We start from the raw sequence: 20712 nt of genomic DNA on the forward strand, positions 1-20712 counted from the left end.
TGACCTTGAAACTAGTTGAAATACTGGTTTGTCAGCTGTATCACTTTTTCCCTGTCCACCCCTCGCATTACTTAGTTTGGTTATTTAATGTTGATAGTACACAAAAAATGAATAGGTGTTCATTTATATAAGGAAAGTTCGTACATTTTTCTCCATATCTCATCCCTTTGCATCTTGTACCTGGGGTCCTAGTTTTTCCTCACTACAATGTTCATGTTTATGCTAGGGGTAGGAGCTTCCAAGTCACTGTCAGAACTGAGCCCACATTAAATTGTAGAGTATACTTTTGAACTAATTGCAACCTACCTCGTCAACACTGAAGCACAGCTATAATATAGTATGCCTCTGATCTCTGCTGGTTACACAGTGGATGTGTTTTTCTATACTGCGTTCTTAGAAAACAAAAATTCTTTAATGTTCACTGTAGATTTTACAGTATGTTGTTGCAGTTTTATCAATCTTTTAATTAAACGGAATGTGAAATTAGGATACTCAGTAATAAATACATTCTTTCCTCCTTCAGTGCTTGCGTCAAGTATTTTGACCATCTAAAGCATTGCCAAACAGTAATAATGCAGAACAATTTCTTAATAACTATTGTGGCAATTACCTATACTTACATTGCAAGACTAATAGTGCATGGGTTCTTTTGTAATGCTGTATTTGCATTAGTGACTGAACTGTGTCTGCTGAATGGTGAGCTTGCTTTTTTAATAACCTTTTTTTTCTATAGGACAACTTGTCAGCTTTGTGGTGTTCTTTCAGGAAACTTCCAGCATCTTTCGTGCAGACCATACTACAATTTATTTCTAATATCTTATATAAGTTAGGTTTTAAGATTAATTGAAAATACTGGGTGGTATAATTGATGAACTCCTGGTAGCAGATTATCCTTGTACTGTTGCTGTATGTGTATTAGAGACTTACTTTGCTTTCAGATGTTTCAAGCAGGAATTGCTAAGTGTTCGTTTCTTTATAGGTTGGAAATTACAAGCGGACAGTAAAGAGAATCGATGATGGTCACAGACTTTGCAATGATCTCATGAACTGTATTCATGAACGTGCACGGATAGAGAAGGTCTATGCTCAGCAACTTACAGAATGGGCAAAGAGATGGAAACAGCTTGTGGAAAAAGGTAATACATCCTCGTTTTGAACTCTGAAACATTTCCCAAATAGAAAAAAAAAATTTGAATGTTCTTGGTAAGTTGAAAGTAGAAATGTTTAGCTTAAATGGAACCTTTGCAGATGGCTCAGTAGTGTAACAAATGAGTCTTTCAAGGATCAAGCTTTCCTTGATTAAGACAAAGCAAAGCAAACCAAAAAACAAACACAAAAGACAAAAACTTAGCTCCTTTTCTAATTTGCTTTTTTCTTATGGAAGCAGGTGAATATTGCCTCCAGTGTTGATGTATCCAAATAAATTCAGTTCTACACATTAGCTGTTTCTAGCTAAATAATGGTAGAGAACATACTGTTTGAAAAGTATGTCTGTCTAAAAAGGTGTCAGTGGTTGTTGGGGAACCAATAATAGAAAAGTAGTGTTTTAATGAAAGGCTGATCTGATAGCATTTTAGTATATTCTGAGTTAGCTTTTCTTTTCCTGGTTGTCCGTGCTTCAAAAAATATGTTGAGAAATGGAAGGCAGTTCAAACAGGAGCTAATAAGTGTAACTGGGAATTGCAGTTTAGGGAGATGCAGGCCAGACTAAATGAATATTATTTAAGTATGATTTTAACATGTTATATTCTAAAAATATCTTTATAAAAAAAAAATCCCTTTTCTAGATTTGCATAATTATCTAGGAATTCCTATTTAGAAATGAATGTAAGTCAATAGCTTCAGGTAGTCTCTTGGGAATATAGTTCCATGTGGGTGATGGTTATTGAGAATGACACTTTCTGTTGTGTTTAGGCCCACAGTATGGAACAGTAGAAAGGGCTTGGTGTGCTTTTATGTCAGAAGCTGAAAAAGTGAGTGAACTACATCTAGAAGTAAAAGGTTCACTGATGAATGAAGACTTTGAAAAAATCAAGAACTGGCAGAAGGAAGCCTTTCATAAGCAAATGATGGGAGGATTTAAGGAAACCAAAGAAGCAGAAGATGGATTTAGGAAAGCTCAGAAACCCTGGGCAAAAAAGCTGAAAGAGGTACAGCAGTAGATTATGTATTAGCTATCTTGTGTTACAATATATTAATGTCTCAAATCTCTGTAAGGGAGTAAACTCCCTATTTTCTCTGCTGGACCCTCCTTTCTCAAAAGATCTCTTGCTTTCTGTCCTCTTCTGAGAATCAGTATTTTCTTTTGGTCTCTCTTAATCTTCGTGTCTTCGCTGAAAATCTGGAAAAAGTGGAATTTAAGTTATTTCAATAACACCTGGTCCTCTGCACTGGAAAGTTACGTATTGTTCAAAGAAATGATCAGGGGAAAAGTATTTGCAAATTTTCTCCTTGTCCCACAATGTTCTTAAATAACAGGTTTGTAGAAGAAGGGGAGCAGAGGAACATGGGCACGAGGAAAACTTGTTGTACTTCAGACTTCCTGTAAACCTTTCTTGAGTCTTCACTTCTCCAAGCTTTTATAAGTGGTATTTGTTGTATGGTGAAATACGTTGATTTCAAAGTGCTGTGATAATTTCCTTACATTGATTATTGTGTAGTGTTCAATCCTTGGCCTAAATAAGAAGTGTACCAAAAAAAACCCAAACCAAACAAAAAAAAATCCATCCTGAAACAAAACCATCACAATTGTTGTATAAAGTGTCACAGATGCAGAGATTCAAATTATCTTTCTAGGTGGAAGCTGCAAAGAAAGCATATCATGCAGCCTGTAAAGAGGAGAAACTGGCTATATCTAGAGAGACAAATAGCAAAGCTGATCCAGCGTTAAATCCTGAACAACTCAAGAAATTACAAGACAAAGTGGAGAGAAGCAAACAAGATGTGCTAAAGGTATGACTAATACATACTTGTCGATATCTAAAGATTTTTTTGTCCTCCTGAATGTGCTATAGACTGCAGCACAGCTTAGTCTGTTATGGTCCTATGTCAGAATTTGGGATTTCCAACAAAGTATGTCATTGTTATGTTCTTTTGTGAAGAACAGATCGTATAACTTCTATTTTATCTGAGTGCTTTGAGTAGGGAAAGAAACAGAATATTTCAGAAACAGAATAAGAGTTATTCATATTTGGTAGTGAGGACTGAGTTATTTCATTTGAGAGAACGTGAGATAGATGCTTAAAGCGTGCTGGCATCTAAAATCGTCATCATTCCTGATTGCATAATGTGCACTTTTAAAAAATTATTATTTAAGGAAATGGAGCTGATGCAGTCTATTTAAATGAAGTAAATGTCTGACTTTTTTTCAAAAAAAAAAAAAAAAATTTCCCTTTGTGATGTTGCTGTGTGATCTGGATGGCCAACATTATCTTTGCTGGGATCTCTTAATATCTCTGAACTCCTGCTGTAAGTCGATCTAGAGTCCAAAATCGTGTTAACTGAGCTCGCTAGATGTATGGCTTATGTTCACAGGAATGTATGCAATTATACCTTTTTCTGTTTGGAACTCACAGTGAACTACGTAAACTGCTGAAGGGGGAATGCTAACACTTGGAAATTATTTGGCAAACTTTAACTAAGAGACCCTGTAAATTGAAAGACTACTTACTCTTATACTAAATGCCTTCTTTCTTTTTTATCTTTAAGATTACATTAACGTTTTTCATAATTTCTTTTAAGAAGCTGGAGAGGAGGCTTAGGCCTTTATTGGAATTGTTTGGTTATTTTGTTAGCTAACTCTCACCATGATCAAACAGGTACTGGTGGTAATGCAAAGAGAATGTGATATGGTATATTTTAGTCCAGGTCTTGCCTATTACTATACTTGTGGTCTTGTAGGACTGTAATAAAAGTATTGCTAATTGATTTCTTTTTTATTCCTTGTATCTCAGACAAAAGAAAAGTATGAAAAATCACTGAAAGAATTAGATAATGCCACTCCTCAGTACATGGAGAACATGGAGCAGGTATTTGAACAGTGTCAGCAGTTTGAGGAAAAACGCTTACGTTTCTTTCGAGAAGTGTTGCTGGAAGTTCAAAAACACCTTGACTTGTCTAATGTTGCAAGGTAAAACTGTGCAAGACCTCAAAATTAGTGCTTAATACTTTCATTAGTGCTTTTTTGCTTCTGAGCAAAAAAATAAACCATGCTTCAAGTAGGTCGGTTTAAAATCTAACTTAATTTTAATATTTAAAATAATGACTTAATTGCTCAATTTACTAAAAATGGAATACTTTTTTTTTTTTTTTTTGTCTTGTCTGGGATCTGGTTAGCATCTATCCCTAGCATTTACTAGTTATCAGAGGTACTGAACGAACTGGTAAACCTTCATTGTTGATATATGTAGATCACTCCAAAAGTAATGCCTCCTATTTATTTCCACGCAAACTGCAAGAGCTAAAAAGAGCGCAATAAAACACTGTTTGGTAGAGCAAATGCTCAGCTACAAAACACTTTCTCAATACAGTCATCACCTAGCTATGTGTTTTTGCCAGTGGTGAACAAGAGTTTGTGTGCTGTGCTCATGAAAATCTGTACCAGCAAAGGTGTACCACTGTTGCTGTCACCACTGCTGAAAGCCACCACTCACCACCACACTGTGCTCACATCTACTGTTTGGTCTCCATAAATGCTCAGCAAGCATCAGTGAAAGTCAGTGGCATTTTTTCTGCATGGAGTAATTCAATGGCTCCTCTTTGCTTCATGCACGCATGTCGAACACCATTTTGTCACACTGTCCCTCTGTTGCCATTTGTCACAAAGCAACGAAATGTAAGGGACTATTGATGGGAAGGTTCAGCCTCTATTGTTATACCATTAACATCCACCTCTGATGCCCCAAATCAACACAGAATACGAGGCATTACTTCCAGAGAAGTTCTTAGAATTTTAGAGTTTGTGTGCTGTGGTCTGGTAGGGTTTCACTAAAATCCCTCTAGCTTGTCAATGGACTCATAGTTCTGCATCACTTTTAAGACCTTGTATCTGTTGTATTAACACCTATTCATCTGGGTTCCATATTACACCATATTGATCCTTTTGTTAGAAAAGAAGGCTGTTATATTTGTAGTCAGTCTGTAGAGCAAGCATATCATGTGTGTGGTTTAGGACGGGATCAGAATCGTATCTGCAGTGTGACTTCTATTCTGTGTCATCCTTCATCGTTAAGAGTTTGACTTAAATGAAGAAGAGTTAGGCCGAAAGATGAGTAGATGCAGCAAGGTTCTTTTATATAGCACTTGATGTTTTATGTAAATAGTGTAGTTACTAAGATCACAGTATCTAAAACAGTAAAAGCTGTTAGCAGGTATAAGAAATGCACATTTTCTTGTCTTCTTAACTCATTTAACTCTGCTTCAGGTTGGAGACTTTTATTTTCATAAGGAATTATGAGTCTAATTGGATTAAGACAGGAATTTCGCAGAATTGCAGAATATCTGGAGTTGGAAGGAACCCATAAAGATCATCAAGTGCAACTCCTGGCTCCACACAGAATGCTGTGAAATTAACACTGATAATAGTTTCTACTATGTTGTAGGCAAACTTTTAAATTCAAGAAAGTTCAAGGTTGACATTTGGTGATTTAAATACATTAAGAATTAAGTACTACATTTACTGACAACTATTTAAGATACTTTACAAGAGAGTAATAATCCATCTTTCAAATAAGGATGTTATTTCACTGTTTTTTACAGGCAGTTAATGGGTCTGTCCCACAGTTTTAAAGTCTGTCTTGCAGTGTTTTTTCAATACTGTTTATATATATATGTAAATATATTTATATAATATAAATAAAATGAGTCTAGGGAATTTGCCATGTTTCTACATTTGTGCTGAATTTGAAGATAAATTTGTTTTGCAGTTACAAAAATATCTACCGTGAACTGGAACAGAACATAAAAACTGCAGATGCTGTTGAAGACTTGCGGTGGTTCAGAGCTAATCAAGGTCCAGGGATGTCAATGAATTGGCCTCAGTTTGAGGTAAGATCAGAGTATGGAAAGCCCACACTTGTTTTTGTTTTTTTTCTTTTCCAGTTTCCTTTTTGACATGTTCCTTTCTGGTGAGACTCTTAGACTCAAACAACTTCTAGCAGTTAATTTTGTTATCTTAATAGTTTTTCTTTATTTCTATTGGGTTCCCTCAGCCTCTACTTTTGGAGGTGATTATATCAAACACCTATTTAAAGAGTAGAGAGGTAAAAGCAGACTTTTTCTTTTAAAATGAAGTCATTACTGAAGTTGTTAGTATCTGATTCTCCCTTTTGGTGTCAGACTTAAATTGGAATTTCCTTGTTATTGAGTAGACAGCAATGGCTACTGAAATAGTTAAAATATTTCAAATTGATTCTGAAAATGTAGAAGTCTTTAACTAGTTATTCTGGTACCATTATATTTAAAAAAAAAAAAAAAAAGAAAAAAAAAGAAAAACCTAACAAGTCCTACCTTGCAGCAGTTATTTTATTGCTGGATTCAGTTCTGAAAGGAAAGGGAAGCTTTTGAGGAGTGTTCTGCTAACTTAGCTTACAAGAAACAAGTTCCAAATTCTGTCAGTGCAGAATCATACTAGCAGATTATCAAAAGGCTGGAATTGGAATGAATTTCTGTACAGAATCATAAGTTCAATTGAAATAATGTCTGGGCTTTCAATTAATGGAGTGGAAACTTCAGTTATTGAGTGTAAAGTAAACGTTGAATAACTTCTAATTGTAAGATTTGGGGAACAAAGCTCATATTAGTACTGCAGAATTTCTTTGCCTGAAATACTGAACTACAGTTGCTTCTGTGTGGGGAAATACCATCCATTTTCATAAACATCATAATTAATAGATGAAATTCCGTTGTTACTGTTTTTCTAATCAAGTGTTTTTTCATTTGCATGCTACAAGGATGATGTAAGTAAAAAACAAAAATCATGATCAAATGAATATGAAATGTCATTATAAAGTACAAGTGTACTTAGGTCAGTGGTCTTTATATTTTGGTAACTCTAAAATCCATATGTATTTGTAAGAGGTTAAAATAAAGAGGTACCTTTGAAAAGTTGGCCAGAAATCACTCATGGCTGGCCATGCTATTTGTAAAAACAAGTAGTAATAACATCTCACAAACTCTTCATTTTCTTCTTAATATCTCAGAGTTTATCTTTTGGATAGTAAACCATCTCCTGTATTTTTAACTTGTTTTCTGAGATGAAACTTGTCTAAGCATAGGATATTTGCTTGTGTCCTGTTTACTCTCTGTTCTCTGTTTTATATCTGTACGTGGCCTAGTTTGACTTGAAAGGTATAACTTGTTTAGGTCTCACCATGCCTGTTTATCTGCCTTCTGAAACTTCTCAGTGATTCAGAACATCAAGGAGGGGATACTTAACAAATGACATCATGAGCGCTGTCAACAGTTGTGTTGATTTGAGCTCTTTTGGTTGGCTTTTAAGGACAAAATATTTGAGTGCAATACCCTAAGGGCTCATTCACATTTTAGGGACAGAAGTTATATACAGTGACATGAAAAATGAGCTCCATTGTCGGTCAATCCTGCAGCACTTCTTGAGAAGTAAACTTGTATCTTAAAGTAGGCTGTAATGCTTCAAAAGGTAAACCTAAAATTTAATTTTAAAAAGCCAGATGTCTTGGCATTACTTGAAACAGTAAATGTTCTCAATACAACTTTTAACGAGTTGCACTGAGCAATTCCTTTGATTTCTCCAGATGTCTGGTATTTTAAGTCTTTTCAAGGTGTGCAGAATGCTAAGCAGGGAAGTACAGGTCACTTGGGGATTTGTGAGTAGCAAAGATTTGTTTGTGTTGCTAAGATAGGAACTAGAAGAGGACTATAACCAAAACACGTAGAGTAACTTGTCTTTACAATAACTATTTGTAAGGCTGTATAAATATATGCTTCATAACACAGTCTGAAAAATTAAATGTGATAATTAGCGCTCCATTACATTTCTCAATCGCTTTGTACATTCATTGATAGGAGTGGTCTGCAGATCTGAATCGCACTCTGAGCAGAAGAGAAAAGAAGAAAGCTTCTGATGGAGTGACTCTGACCGGTATTAATCAGACAGGAGATCAAGCTTCACAGCCTAACAAACATAGCAGGTATTTATTTTTTTTTCAGTTATTTTTAGTTATTTAAGATAACAGAGACATAGGATCAATGGCCAATTAAATGTTACTTGTCTGTGAGCATTCTTAAAATAGCTTCCTGCAGCTCACAAAATATTTTGGTGATTAATTCTCCATTTTACATTTGTCTCTCCACTGTGGATTATAAGAAACTGAACTGTGTAGCTGATCAGGAGGTTGGTCTGTTGCTGTTTTTCTATCTGTGGAAATGACAGTTTTTCTTTGAAATCTTAGCTTGCAAAATGCTTAGTGACTAATCTGGATGCCATTTATATGTGGCTGTTAATAACAGCTTCCTTAGAAAGTAATGTCTGTAGTTCTGGAGGAGTGTATCATATTATGAGACTGTCAGAACTTTCTTAGGTCTTATGCTACTCTTAATTGTTTTTGTTGGTGGTTCTTTTTGTTGTTTTGTGTTTGTTTTTTTTTTTTTAATGGCTGGAGAAAGGGTCTTCTAAAAAATTACTTATTGGGACACGAATGAGTGTTTTTACTCTTAAACAGATAGGGTCACCATAATGCTCTTTCTTTTCCAAATTAGCAGTCTTAGTGTCCAGAGTAACACAGTGCAGTCAGTACAATCAAGTTACAATCCCTTTGAAGATGAAGAAGATACTGGGAGTACTGTCAGTGAAAAGGAGGACAATAAGATCAAAAAGTTGGTGAAATGTTGTTTTAATTGTTTTTACACTTATTCTATCCAGGGTTTTCAATTTTCAGCTTCTATAACGCTATGTTAGTGGGTGCATGAAGTCTGTTTGAGAGGTTTTGTAAGCTTCACTGTAAACTAACTTGTCTCTCCTAACAGATGCCGCATCTGTTGCCTTGATCTTTGGTTTGAAACTACTGGGCCTATTGGCAGTTGCTAGCTGAACTGCTGTTGTTTTTTTCCTTCCTAAACCAGTCTTTTAAAATGTGGACGTTTTTTTTTCTAACAAGAATGCTCCTGGAGCTTTACTCCTATGTGTGTTCGTGCTGAATAAGTCTGCTTTTTTGATAGCTTTCTTTTTGTTTAGGAGCTTTTCAAAACGCTGTCTGTTGCTTCATTATGCCTACCTAAGGATATCACTGTCTTAAATGACATGCACGTACTCAGCAGTGAATTCTTCTTTAAATTATCAAGTTGTCACTCTGTTGTAATGAACCCTTTTTATTGGTGGATTGCCACGTACAAAAAGTTAAAATGTATTGTATGGGGTGCACGGAGGAATGAGAGAACGATTCTGAATGTAGTTTAAATATCTAGTTCCTCTTATGTGCTACCTTCACAGCTTTTATCTTTCTAGAGAAAGATAAAATAATCTCATAGATTTTACAGATTTCTTGTTAGAGAAATTTCTTGGAGTTGATAGGGAAGTTGTCTTTGATTTCTGTTTTTTTTTCCTTTTTCTTTTTTATTTTTTTAACTTTGAATATACTGTAAGAATGTGATTTTTTTTCTGAATAAGGTATTGCCAGCTAAAGGTAGATAAGATAAGCAGAGAGAAATTTTCAAAGCCAACCTTTACAGAGAAGTTTAAGCTTAACTAAGGAAACTGATATCTCAGAGATACTTCTAGCCTCTTCATGTAAGAGCAGAAAAAAGTAATTTAAAATCTGTTTTTAGCGTTAGCAGCTATGAAAAAAACCAAAGCTACCCTACAGATTGGTCTGATGAAGAGTCCAACAATCCCTTTTCTTCCACTGATGCAAATGGAGACACCAATCCATTTGATGAAGATGCTTCTCCTGCAATGGAGGTGAGAGTGCGTGCACTCTATGACTACGAGGGCCAAGAGCAAGATGAACTCAGCTTTAAAGCAGGTAAGTTTACAGTGTGCTCTTAAAGCACTTTATCAAAAGGAGAAATGGGGCAAATAAGGACTTTTACTCAGAGCATTTCCTTTATTTTCTGTAGTCACCTGTCTCTCTGAATGTACAACTCCACTTACAGGATCTTGTCTAACCCACACTCCTGGTAGTGCTTCTTGCTATCCCATGTTTGAAAGTACTGACTTGTAATCTGTTTGGAGTGTATTGGAATGTGTCTGTTTGGGATATTCATTTTGTGCTAAATAAAACAGGGAGCTGCAGTTGATTACTTTTTCTCCTTTTCCTAGCTGATGACAGTAACAGCTGCTGCTTTTAGCTGTGTGTAAATGCCAGCACTACAAAGATGTTATTTAAAGGAAAAGACTAGAGCTATGCATCTTAAAACAATATCTAATCAACTGATATATTTTTTTCCTGTCTAAACTGGGAGCATCCACTTTTTAAACTCTTATTTCCTACACCGCTAAGGTGTTTTTGTTGGTTTTTTTTTTTTAAGCTGGACACTTGGTCATGGATTGATAAATATTTTCTCCTTCGACACTCCTCAGCATATCTATGCACAGTAGCCCTACTGTGTTTTACTTGTTTACTTGGTTTTGTTGGCTTGCATTATATTAGGGTACACTGACTGGACATCTCCCTTCTTGAGATGTTTTATTTCCTTTGAGTCTTTTTACTTGATTGTAGGAGTTGAGAAATTTGGGCTACCAGCAGCTGTGTGCTGAGTGAGTGCCTGGGCGTCTTCCTCAGCCTTTAACAGGAGACTCCAAGTGTTTTTCATTATCTGACCAATCCAGAGGCAGCACCCTCTATTGGTGCAAGGCAAAATCTGCACCGTTTGAGCTCCGGTATCTATCTTGTCTTGCCTCAAACTGCACATGAAAAGCTTGCTAAGCAGGAGCTGCAGAATAAGATGTTTTTTTCATGGTAGATTATCAGAACTTCAGTTTGTAAAAGTGAGATTGATTAGATTGTCAGTCTACTCCTTCCACCTTTGCTTGTCGCTTGCTTCCTTCTCTAAATGACTGGCTAGCTTAGTTGTAGAAGACAAAGAGGATTCGAAGATTCAAGTGATTAAAAAAAAGTCTAAGAAAACTCTTCATTCCACTTCCCTTTCAACATTCATAAGAATTATGCTATTTCATCTGCGGTGGGTGTTGGATGTTAGAGCTGAAAGTTCTTATTTCAAATAAGACAGTGATGTAGCTTATCAGTGAACTGTTAGTATTCCATTCTGCAAATGGAGAAAGATGGTGCTCAGAGCTGCATATAGGTGGGAATGTTTTTTTTAAACAAGTCCCATAACTCTGGTGAGACTGTCTATTCACTCACTTCTCTCCTTTTTTTAATAGTAAAACTCTATACCTTTGGCTTATCTTTGTAGACAAATAATTTGGACTTTGAAAGAAGAGAAATGGGTTGGCTTTTAACTTTGTTAAATTGTGCTCTGACAGAAGAATAGTAGTAACTAAGCATCTGGAGCTTTCTCTGAAGTGCACAGAAGCTGAAACTACTCTTCATCCTGTAGATTTTAACCGTTCTTTTTTTTTTCTTGATGGGGGATGGAAATAAGTTAACCTTGAGATTTATATATTGTACCTGTCAAGTCATTCTGGCATTCCAAAGGTTTACAATAATAAAGATTTTCCATGACAGAATTATGTAATGCTTTTACACACGTAATGGTTATATATAAAGTTAAACATTCTGTACATTTAGCACCAGCTGTTAGACTAGTATTAAACTACTTGAATGAAGTGGCTCTCAGTGTGAAGCCTGTAGAATAAAAGTACGAGTATGAACAGTAAGAGGTGTATGTAGGCCTAACCTAAAAACTGCTTAATACCTTTGAAGAAAGAGCATTAAGAAAACATTATAACAGCAGATCATGATTTTATCAATCAGAAGAAAAGGATCGTGCTAGGCTACAAACCTCCCTTACAGGAGAAGAATTACAGAATGCCTGCAGTCAAACATTCAGTGTTTTAGACACAAATATTGAAGTGACTAGGTTTACACTGAAAGTACAATAGACTGGATCAGGCAGGAGCCAGTTTAGAATGTGTTCTATTCCTGTGTTCCTATGCAGACTATGCCTGGAGTCATAAGCAGCTGTCAGCAGGCGATTAATGCATGTTAGGGATCTGTTTTAATGTATGAGGATACTCTCCAGAGGAAAGTCCTTAGCTATTCAAAGAATTTGCCTACAAAGCTTTTGTGATCACTTCTAGCCACTTGCTGTAATATATAGGCTTTGTGCAGTGTCCATCAAATGTACTATTTTTCTGCAGACTTGAAACTCTCCTTTTCATTAGTGGAATACATTATACGTCAGTTGCTTTTTTGTTGTTGTTATTTTCTTTCCTGATTTTTTTTTTTTTTCTGTTGGCAAACAAATGTGGTAGGCTTCCAAAGAGGAGGAATAATTTTATCCATATTTTATGAGAGGTTTTATAGTCGTACAACTGCAGGGGACATAACCTAGCATATGCCTAGTGTTCTGCCATGGCTGAGGATAAATAGCTACAGGAAATGTAGACCAGGCAGCGTTGTCAAAATGAGCTAGTATACATGCTATCCTCCATGCATTTGTAAAGACTCTGTTATAATCTTGTGCGTATGATTGCCAGTGATAATACTTTAATAAACCTCCAACATCACTGGTTTAAAATTTTGAAAAACATCTCCATAAGTCAAGTATTTGTTCATAACCTTTCTTTTATTATCTGGTAGACTCACAAACTAGAGATCCCAGAATCACAGAATTGTAGGGCTTTGAAGGGACCTCTGGAGATCAGGTCCAACCCTTCTGCTAAAGCAGGTTCTCTACAGTAAGTTGCACAGGGAAGGTCCAGGCAGATCCTGAATGTCTCCAGAGAGGGAGACTCTACAGCCTCTCTGGGCAACCTGTTCCAGTAGTCTGTCATCCTTCCAGTAGAGAAATTCTTCCTCATGTTTGTTTGGAATTTCTGATGTTCAAGATTTTGCCTGTTGCCTTTTGTTCTGTCACTACACACCACAGAAAAGAGGCTGGCCCACCCAGTTGACTCCTGTACTTCAGATATTTATAAGCAGTGATGAGATCACCTTGCAGTCTTTTCCTGAGGGCTCCTGGGATGGCTAAGAGTCCCAGGTCTCTCAGCCATTCTTCGTACAGGAGATGATGCAGGCCCCTAAGTCATCTTTGTGCCCTTGCACCAGACTCTCTCTAGGGGATACTCAGTCTTTTTTGAACTGAGGAGCCCAGACCTGGACACAGTACAGTAGATGTAGCCTCACCAGGGCAGAGTGGAGTAGGAGAATCATCCTCCTCAACCTGCTGGCCATATTCTTTTAAATACACTCCAGAGTGCTATTGGCCTTGGTCACAAGAGCACGCTGCTGGCTCACAGCCAACTTGTTGTCCACAAGGACCTCTGAATCCTTTTACAGATAAGAGAGCGATTATAGAAGATATATTATGGTGCTTGTTCCATTTCTCAATATATACTGTCTGGGTAGTTTTTGCTCTCCTAAATGTACTGACACTTCTGTAATACTTTGTGTATTTATAAACATTAGGGATGGGTTAATATAATCCCATGCATCTGTGGAAATAGTTTGATTCAAAGAAGTTGTCTGTGTGAAAATATTTCAGATGATGTGGCCTTTTATTTCCCTGGTGGACTTTTTGCTGAGGTGGACATTCATTTGCTCGTGTATAGCATCTTGAAGTCTGCAGACTAATGCTTAACTATTTCCTGAGAATGCAGAAGATTAGAGGTGCACAATGAGGCTATTTTATAGTTCATAAATACCTGAATGGATATTCAGTGTTAGCTCTTGCTATTCAAGTTAGGAAACAAGTTCTTGGTTAACTTTTTTACACCTACAATTCTGCACCGACTCCCAACAGTGTAAAGGTAGGCGTTAAAAGAAAGATGAGGAAAGAAGAGATGCTACAGAGTAAGGTATAAGGTTCTTTTAAGTTCTCCTGCATCACAACCTAAGTAGTGGTTGTGGAAATACTGGAAAGCAGCAAGAATTACTTAAGAGAATTCTTAAGTATGTCATTTTGTAACATGTTCTTATCTTTCACCAGCTCTTAAGATAAGTATATATTGACAGTAAGCCTAATGAAATATTTATTTCATTTGTGCTGACCTTTTGTTGTGGTAGGATTAATAACCCAGTGTAGGATTATTCTGTTTGCTCAGAGGTAGTATTACTGTCCACAACTACTATCTTTGTGTGTTCATCTCATAGAATCATAGAATTACGAAGGTTGGAAAAGACCTTTAAGATTCATTTTCTAACTGTCCATTTGTCACCAGTATTGACTACTAAACCATGTCCCTCAGTACAGTGTCTAAACATTTCTTGAACACCTCCAGTGACGGTGACTCCACCTCCTCCCTGGGCAGCCTGTTCCAGTTCCTTATTGGAGAAGTATTTCCTAATGTCCAACCTGAATCTCCCCTGGCACAACTTGAGGCCATTCCCTCTAGTCCTATTGCTAGTTACATGGGAGAAAAGACTGTCTCCCACCTCATACAACCTCCCTTCGAGTAGTTATAGGCAGCGATAAGGTTACCCTTGACCCTCCTCTTCTCCAGACTGAACAGTCCCAGCTCCCTCAGCTGTTCCTGGTAAGCCTTGTGCTCCAGATCCCTCACCATCTATCTTTAGCTATATGCAAGCTTTTGATCTTCTAGTAAAATAACACCATATATAAGTTTAAAAATGGCATTCTTTAATTTTGTTTAAAATGGTATTTGCCTTTTTGAAATGCTGTTAGCGTAATGTTTTTGTTTCAAAGTAGCTCCTTTCTCACTGCTCTTCTGAAATTGTGAGGTCTTTCATCCCATGTGCAAATCAGTAAATGGCATTAGTATGGAAAGTGTGAAGAGCAGAGATTAGAGGCTTTCTGCTGGGAGCTGGTGTGGGCAAGGGAACAAGAGTGGCCATGTAAATAGGTAACTGTCATGTTAGCTTTCTATTATTGTCACTTAAAAGTTCATAGATTTTTTTAACAGTGCTGCTTTTTTTTTTTTGCAGGGGATGAGTTAACTAAAATGGAGAATGAAGATGAGCAGGGTTGGTGCAAAGGACGTCTGGACAACGGGCAAGTTGGTTTATACCCAGCAAACTATGTAGAACCAATCCAGTGACAAAGGACAAAGTTAATACAGAAGCATTACAAAAGCTCTGCAGGCCTGTACAGTATATATTTAAACCAAGAGGAAGTTGAATGATGTATAGAGTGTATATATTTTCATGAAAAGGAGAGAAAGCTCAATACTGAAATTGTGGTGATTTAAAGACAGAACATAGAACTGATTTCATGTGGTTTTCACAGCTTGTGCACAATGCAAATGAAAGGAGTTAGGTGGAAAAAATAGTGATAGGAAAAATACTTTCTAAGCTTTTTTTCTTTCCACATGGTCTGTTATTGTGACTCTTAAACATTTTTGCATTTTCTATGCTTGTGCCTCATCCTACCCGAGGTATGTGGCTTATGCTGAGTTACGTTTAATCGGTTATTTTAAGTGACCTTCAGTAACTTGCAACTTGAATTTTTAAGATTATTCTAGTTAATTTTCTATTTGTTCTTAGCAATGTCTGAAAGATGCAGTATTTTTTTATTTAAATGCTATGTAGGTAAGCATCTTTTTGTGTGCTCGATCATATAATACTTAAATTATGACATAGATTTAGTCAGCAGTTGACTGAATGAAAACTCTTTCCATGTTGTAGTAATCTTTCAATGTTGTCAGCATGACTCGAAGTTGTAAAACAGATATTATATGTAATAACTATCTGTTACAGAAGGTTATTTGTAACAGAGATATCTGCAGGTGTCATGGGTTGGGATTCTGTTATGAATGTTGTTTATATGGTTTGGCACTTAAATGAGTTTTCATTGTAGATCTTAAGTAGCTCTATATAAACAAAGAGATAAATCATACATAAGCCCCAGAATGCTATCTGTTTCCAGCACAAGTGTGCAGAAAAAAAAAAATCCTAACTGCTAATGATTTTTTTTTGTGATTTGAAATGTTAAATCTGTGAAGACTGATTTTTTTTTTTTTGAACAAAGATTGTAAAATAGACTGAAAATGCTTTTTATTAAGAGGCTATCTGTTGTGTATATGTACATACAATTTGATATTCCAAAATATAAAGAGCATGGCTATTAGTTATCAAACCTTTTGATGTGGATAAGATTTAGACTTATAAGAGTTTAAATTATAGGTATATTTAAATCTGCTTTCTTGCCATATTCATTACTGTACTATGGACAAAATATTCTGTGATTAGGTTTTCAGAAGTACAGGAAACACACTAACATACTCAAAATCTGTAATGTGGATAAATTTGTGGGTCAACATATAAACTAGCCTTAGTCCTTACATGGATTATTGTAGCAGAACACTGTAAAAACTACATTTGTTTGCAATTACAACTCGGTTGTCTGTAACAGTGCCAAATAGTTTGCATTTGTGACATTTAAAACTGGGTTGTAAATTACAACAGATTTGTGTTTAAAAAAAATAAAAATAAAAATCAAGTATCAGGTGAGTAGATATGCTACTTTAGGAATCTACACTGTAATGAAGCTAACAAATCTATTTTGAGGTAATTATTAAACACTGTTGGTAGTTTTGGATTTTATCATTTGCTTTTCAAATGTATAGATATACTTAGTCATAATGTTCAATGCATTAAAATGTGCAAGCTCTGAAAGTGGATGTATGTATGTCAAGGAAAACATAATTATTCATTCACAAAATGGTTACTAAATCTGTCAGGAATTACTGCCTTGGGTCTCTATATTGTAATATATTTTAGAAAACAATAAAATCTGTTAATCTCTTAAATGCACAGAATGCACTTCATCTTGCGATGTATGTAAAAAATACTCTCTTAAAGCAAATAGTACACCTGATTGCAATTCAAGATGACAAAGTCTGTATTATCTGGAAGTCATAAAGATGGGCATGCCAGCAGTTGCACTGTGCTGCTTAGGCATAGTGCACAACAGCTCTTAGATGCTGCAGCAAAATGTTTGTGGAAGAGGAGATTGATGTCTTCTGTGGGTACGCTAAATGTACTTACGAGAGCGCTTTCCATGGTATTGTCAAGTTTGATACAGATTGGATAAACTAAGTTTTTGTTTGTTTGTTTTATTTTGTAATATCTGAGTCTCTTCTACCTTCTGTGAGAGAGGTCTTTTCTTTTTTGGTGTTCTTTTTTGCTAACTGCTAGCAGTTAACATAGTCGTGTTTGTGATTGCTAGCCAGAAGTTTGATCATGTCTCTCACATCTATATTTTTTAATCTAAATAATCCAGTTCTTTATGCTGGGCGTCAAATTTAGTAATCATAGAATCTAAGTGGAAGCAACCACAGGAGATCTCTAGTCCAGTGGCTGATCTAACAGTCAACTCCACATTCAAACTAGGTTGCTCAAGTCTTGAGAGCTGGTCTGGAAAACTTCCAAAGGCTGTTTTCTCAGCTCTCTGTTCAAGCACTTACAATGCTTAATTATCATTATAATGATATTTTATTCCACTGGAACGGACTGCCCAGGGAGGTGGTGGAGTCACCGAGCCTGGGGGTGTTCAAGGAAAGGCTGGATGTTGTGTTGAGGGACATGGTTTAGTGGGAGCTATTGGGAATAGGTGAACGGTTGGACTGGATGATCTTTTAGGTCTTTTCCAACCTTGGTGATTCTATGATTCTATAATGGTGTTCTTTCTCCCCTGGCTTTACCTGCAGTTGGAACCCGTGTCTTGTTCTGCTGTGCTTGAGCTTGTGCTTGAGTCTGCCGGTGTCTTGGTAGCCTCCAAATTGCTGCTGCGAGGCTGCTTCTGGGACCCCAGAATCATTTCTTCTCCAGGCTGAACAAATTTTGTTTCCTCAGCTTCTCCTCACAGAGCAAGTGTTGTATCCCCCCCCCTCAATATGGTTGCCATATTGGTATGGTTGTCTTTCTGGGGAAAAAATAGTAGGCTATTTTCTTAGACAATGTGTAAAGACCAGCAATTCCTTATGTGTAGTTATACACATAAGCTATATTGACATTCTTCTTCATTTGTTGCCTTTGTTGAGACTTTGAGAACTTTAGCACGTTTTTTCCTCAGACTGCTAATTTACTTGCATCTATAATTTTATATTGTTGCCTGCAAATTTGGTGTACGTATACAGAGTGTAAAAGCAAAGATACACTCTCAATATAACCACATTGTAACTCGTAATATCTTGGTATAACAATCCAATCCATTGCTGTTATCTCTTGTTGAGATATTTGTGGAGTTGGCCTGACATGCTAAAACTCTTTTTGCCATAGCTGACCTGAATATTTTTGTTCTGTTGTCTTTCTTCCAATGAAGCCTTTATTCATAACACTTGCAAAGAAGAAAATTAAAGCAGGCTTAAGAATTGGCGAGAAGGAGAAACACTGAGTCTTGTAAGGGGAAACCACAGATCTGACATGATCTTGGCGATTAAAATTTTATATATATATATAGATATAGATATATATATAATTGTAAAACAAAGGAGAAAAGGAAGAAAACAGAAGATGATGTAAAGAAGGTTGGATGTTGAGCAGCAGTGTCTCCTGTTCTCCTAGAGTCGCATCTATTATTTTTAAAAATTAACTCTGAGGTTACATAATCATCCTGTAATCTTTCTCCCACCTTTCTGGTTTGGCAAAGTTAGTCATTTACCTCAGAATATCATACAGCTTGTTAACTGCGGTCACTTTGAAGGAATCTACAGAGCCTGCTCCTGATCTGTGAGGACGAGTTATTCCTGATAATGTAAGATACTTTCACCTACTGGTTTTGTTTGAATTATAATGTAAAAAGCAATTTCAGAGCATAAGAAAGGTCATGCAGTAATTACTGCAGTAGAAAATCACTTCAGTGTATTTGACACCTAACAGTTTGCCTGCTGACGGTAAGCATATATTGCTTTCAGCCTGCCTTACTTCCTTTCTCCTGTTAGAAATACGGATTCCTAGGGGATGTGACATCAATCCTCTAGCAAAAAGTTTCGAAAATACCGTAGAGGGTTCTTGAACCCTCCATTCAGAGAATACCTTTGTAGACCAGAGGCTCTATTGAGCGCTGTTCACATTTCAGAGAGTGTAACAACCTCTGGTTGTAGGTTGGATGAGATCTGTGCCAGTAGCACATTGTGGGTGCCTTGGGAAGAGCATAGAAATAGGACAGCATGCAACGACGCTTCAGCCACAGTATTTCAAGCTGTCAGTGATCTGTTTCTTTTGTTCTGTGAAACAAGAAAAAGTTATTTTGAACATTCCATTCATTGCTTTGTCAACAACTGTTGTTCATACAGAAGTAGACGAAGTAGGTCAGAAAAGTGATCCTGTAATTAGTTCCAGAAAGACAACCATTCTTTCTTGTAGCTAATTGTGACCCCATTAGAGAAGTGCAGACTTTTTATTTTATTTTTAATAAAAATTGTATTTTTATTTTGCATTGGACTCTGAAATTTACTTGCTGCTTTATTACCTAGTTAGTATTATACAAGATATTTCTACTGGTTTTTTGTTTGTTTGTTTGTTTGTGGTTGTTTTTTTTTTACTTCTGTAAATGTAAGTAGTTCAATAAACCACTACCTTCCTATTTACCGTTCTCACAGGTAAATATACAAATTACATGTTCAAGCATGAGTCCTCTGGGCAACACACTGGCAACCTCCCACTGTTTGTTATGGTGGTCAGTGACTAATTTGTTAAATGATCATTTCCTTATTTGATGGCAATGAATCTAGGTTTTTATGAGGGAGATTAACAAGAACGTTTTGAAAATCCAGGTTACCTTTACTTCAGCTAGGTCACCTCTCTGCATGACCCATGAAGCTTTAACTCAATCAAGTAGCAACTGTATTAATTGTGAAGTGATTGTGTATTATGATATAGATATTTCTAGGAACCTGAAGCAGAAGATGCAGAAATTTGATTGCCCTGCCAAAGATTAAATGCTATCATGCGGCCAACATAGGTAGGTTTTGCAGTGGGATGCTGCTTCTAAATGCGACTTTGCAAGTCTCTTGCATTCCTAATGCAAACAGGTTTACAGAAGCACAACTGAATATTGTCTATGCAGTGGACTTGTCTGAAAATTATATTATTGTAACTTTTTGGCTTTGTACTGGACAATGCTGTTGAGATGGACTACTTTCAAGATCAGAAAGCTCCAAGAAAACTCACCTATGTGACGAAGTGGTTATGCTTCTTGATGTTATCAGTACAAACAATACATTATTACTAAATAAAAGTATATTATTGATATGTAGAACTGGTTTCAACTGGTTTTTAATGTAGTTTAACACTGCTAAACTTCATTTCCATATTGTGGGACTAGACACTTAGATGCTTTCTGCTCCAAGGAGAAGATTGGATGGATTATGTAGTCTGGAATGATATGTGTCTGGGACCATGTCGTGTCACTGAGGATATCATTTGCAAGAGAGAGGCTGGCCTTGAATTTCTAGAGCTGCAGCTGCCACGAAGCGATGTATTATTGTTATGCACAACGCAGATGTGAGCAGTAACAAACTTTGCTCAGTGTTTCCAAGTTTCCCAAAGAAAACCAAGCATAAGTAAAGACAATGAGGCTGTCTCCAAAATACCTTGAACAAATTGGCATTCTTTCTCAAGTAGAAAGCAAATGGCAGTACAGCTTTCTGTG

The 20712-nt window shown here is 36.4% G+C and overlaps 1 protein-coding gene across 11 annotated transcripts in view; it reads left to right on the forward strand.

The window, feature by feature from the left end:
- Positions 1-16867, forward strand: part of PACSIN2 (protein kinase C and casein kinase substrate in neurons 2) — a 58875-nt gene extending 42008 nt beyond the window's left edge. For 8 of the 11 annotated variants that reach the window (XM_052690652.1, XM_052690653.1, XM_052690655.1 and 5 more), the window contains exons 4-12: positions 980-1136; positions 1915-2150; positions 2797-2952; positions 3954-4129; positions 5925-6045; positions 8044-8168; positions 8737-8853; positions 9802-9998; positions 15045-16867. In XM_052690652.1, coding sequence (XP_052546612.1) covers positions 980-1136; positions 1915-2150; positions 2797-2952; positions 3954-4129; positions 5925-6045; positions 8044-8168; positions 8737-8853; positions 9802-9998; positions 15045-15157 — 1398 coding nt within the window. In that variant the 3' untranslated portion in view covers positions 15158-16867. Of the gene's footprint in view, positions 1-979; positions 1137-1914; positions 2151-2796; positions 2953-3953; positions 4130-5924; positions 6046-8043; positions 8169-8736; positions 9674-9801; positions 9999-15044 lie in introns of those variants that run through there. The other 3 variants (XM_052690660.1, XM_052690661.1, XM_052690662.1) reach the window with 3 other exon arrangements.
- The last annotated feature ends 3845 nt before the right edge of the window (positions 16868-20712 follow it).

The sequence above is a fragment of the Tympanuchus pallidicinctus genome, unplaced genomic scaffold, assembly GCF_026119805.1.
Source record: "Tympanuchus pallidicinctus isolate F22 unplaced genomic scaffold, pur_lepc_1.0 scaffold27, whole genome shotgun sequence".
In the NCBI taxonomy this organism is placed as follows: domain Eukaryota; kingdom Metazoa; phylum Chordata; class Aves; order Galliformes; family Phasianidae; genus Tympanuchus; species Tympanuchus pallidicinctus.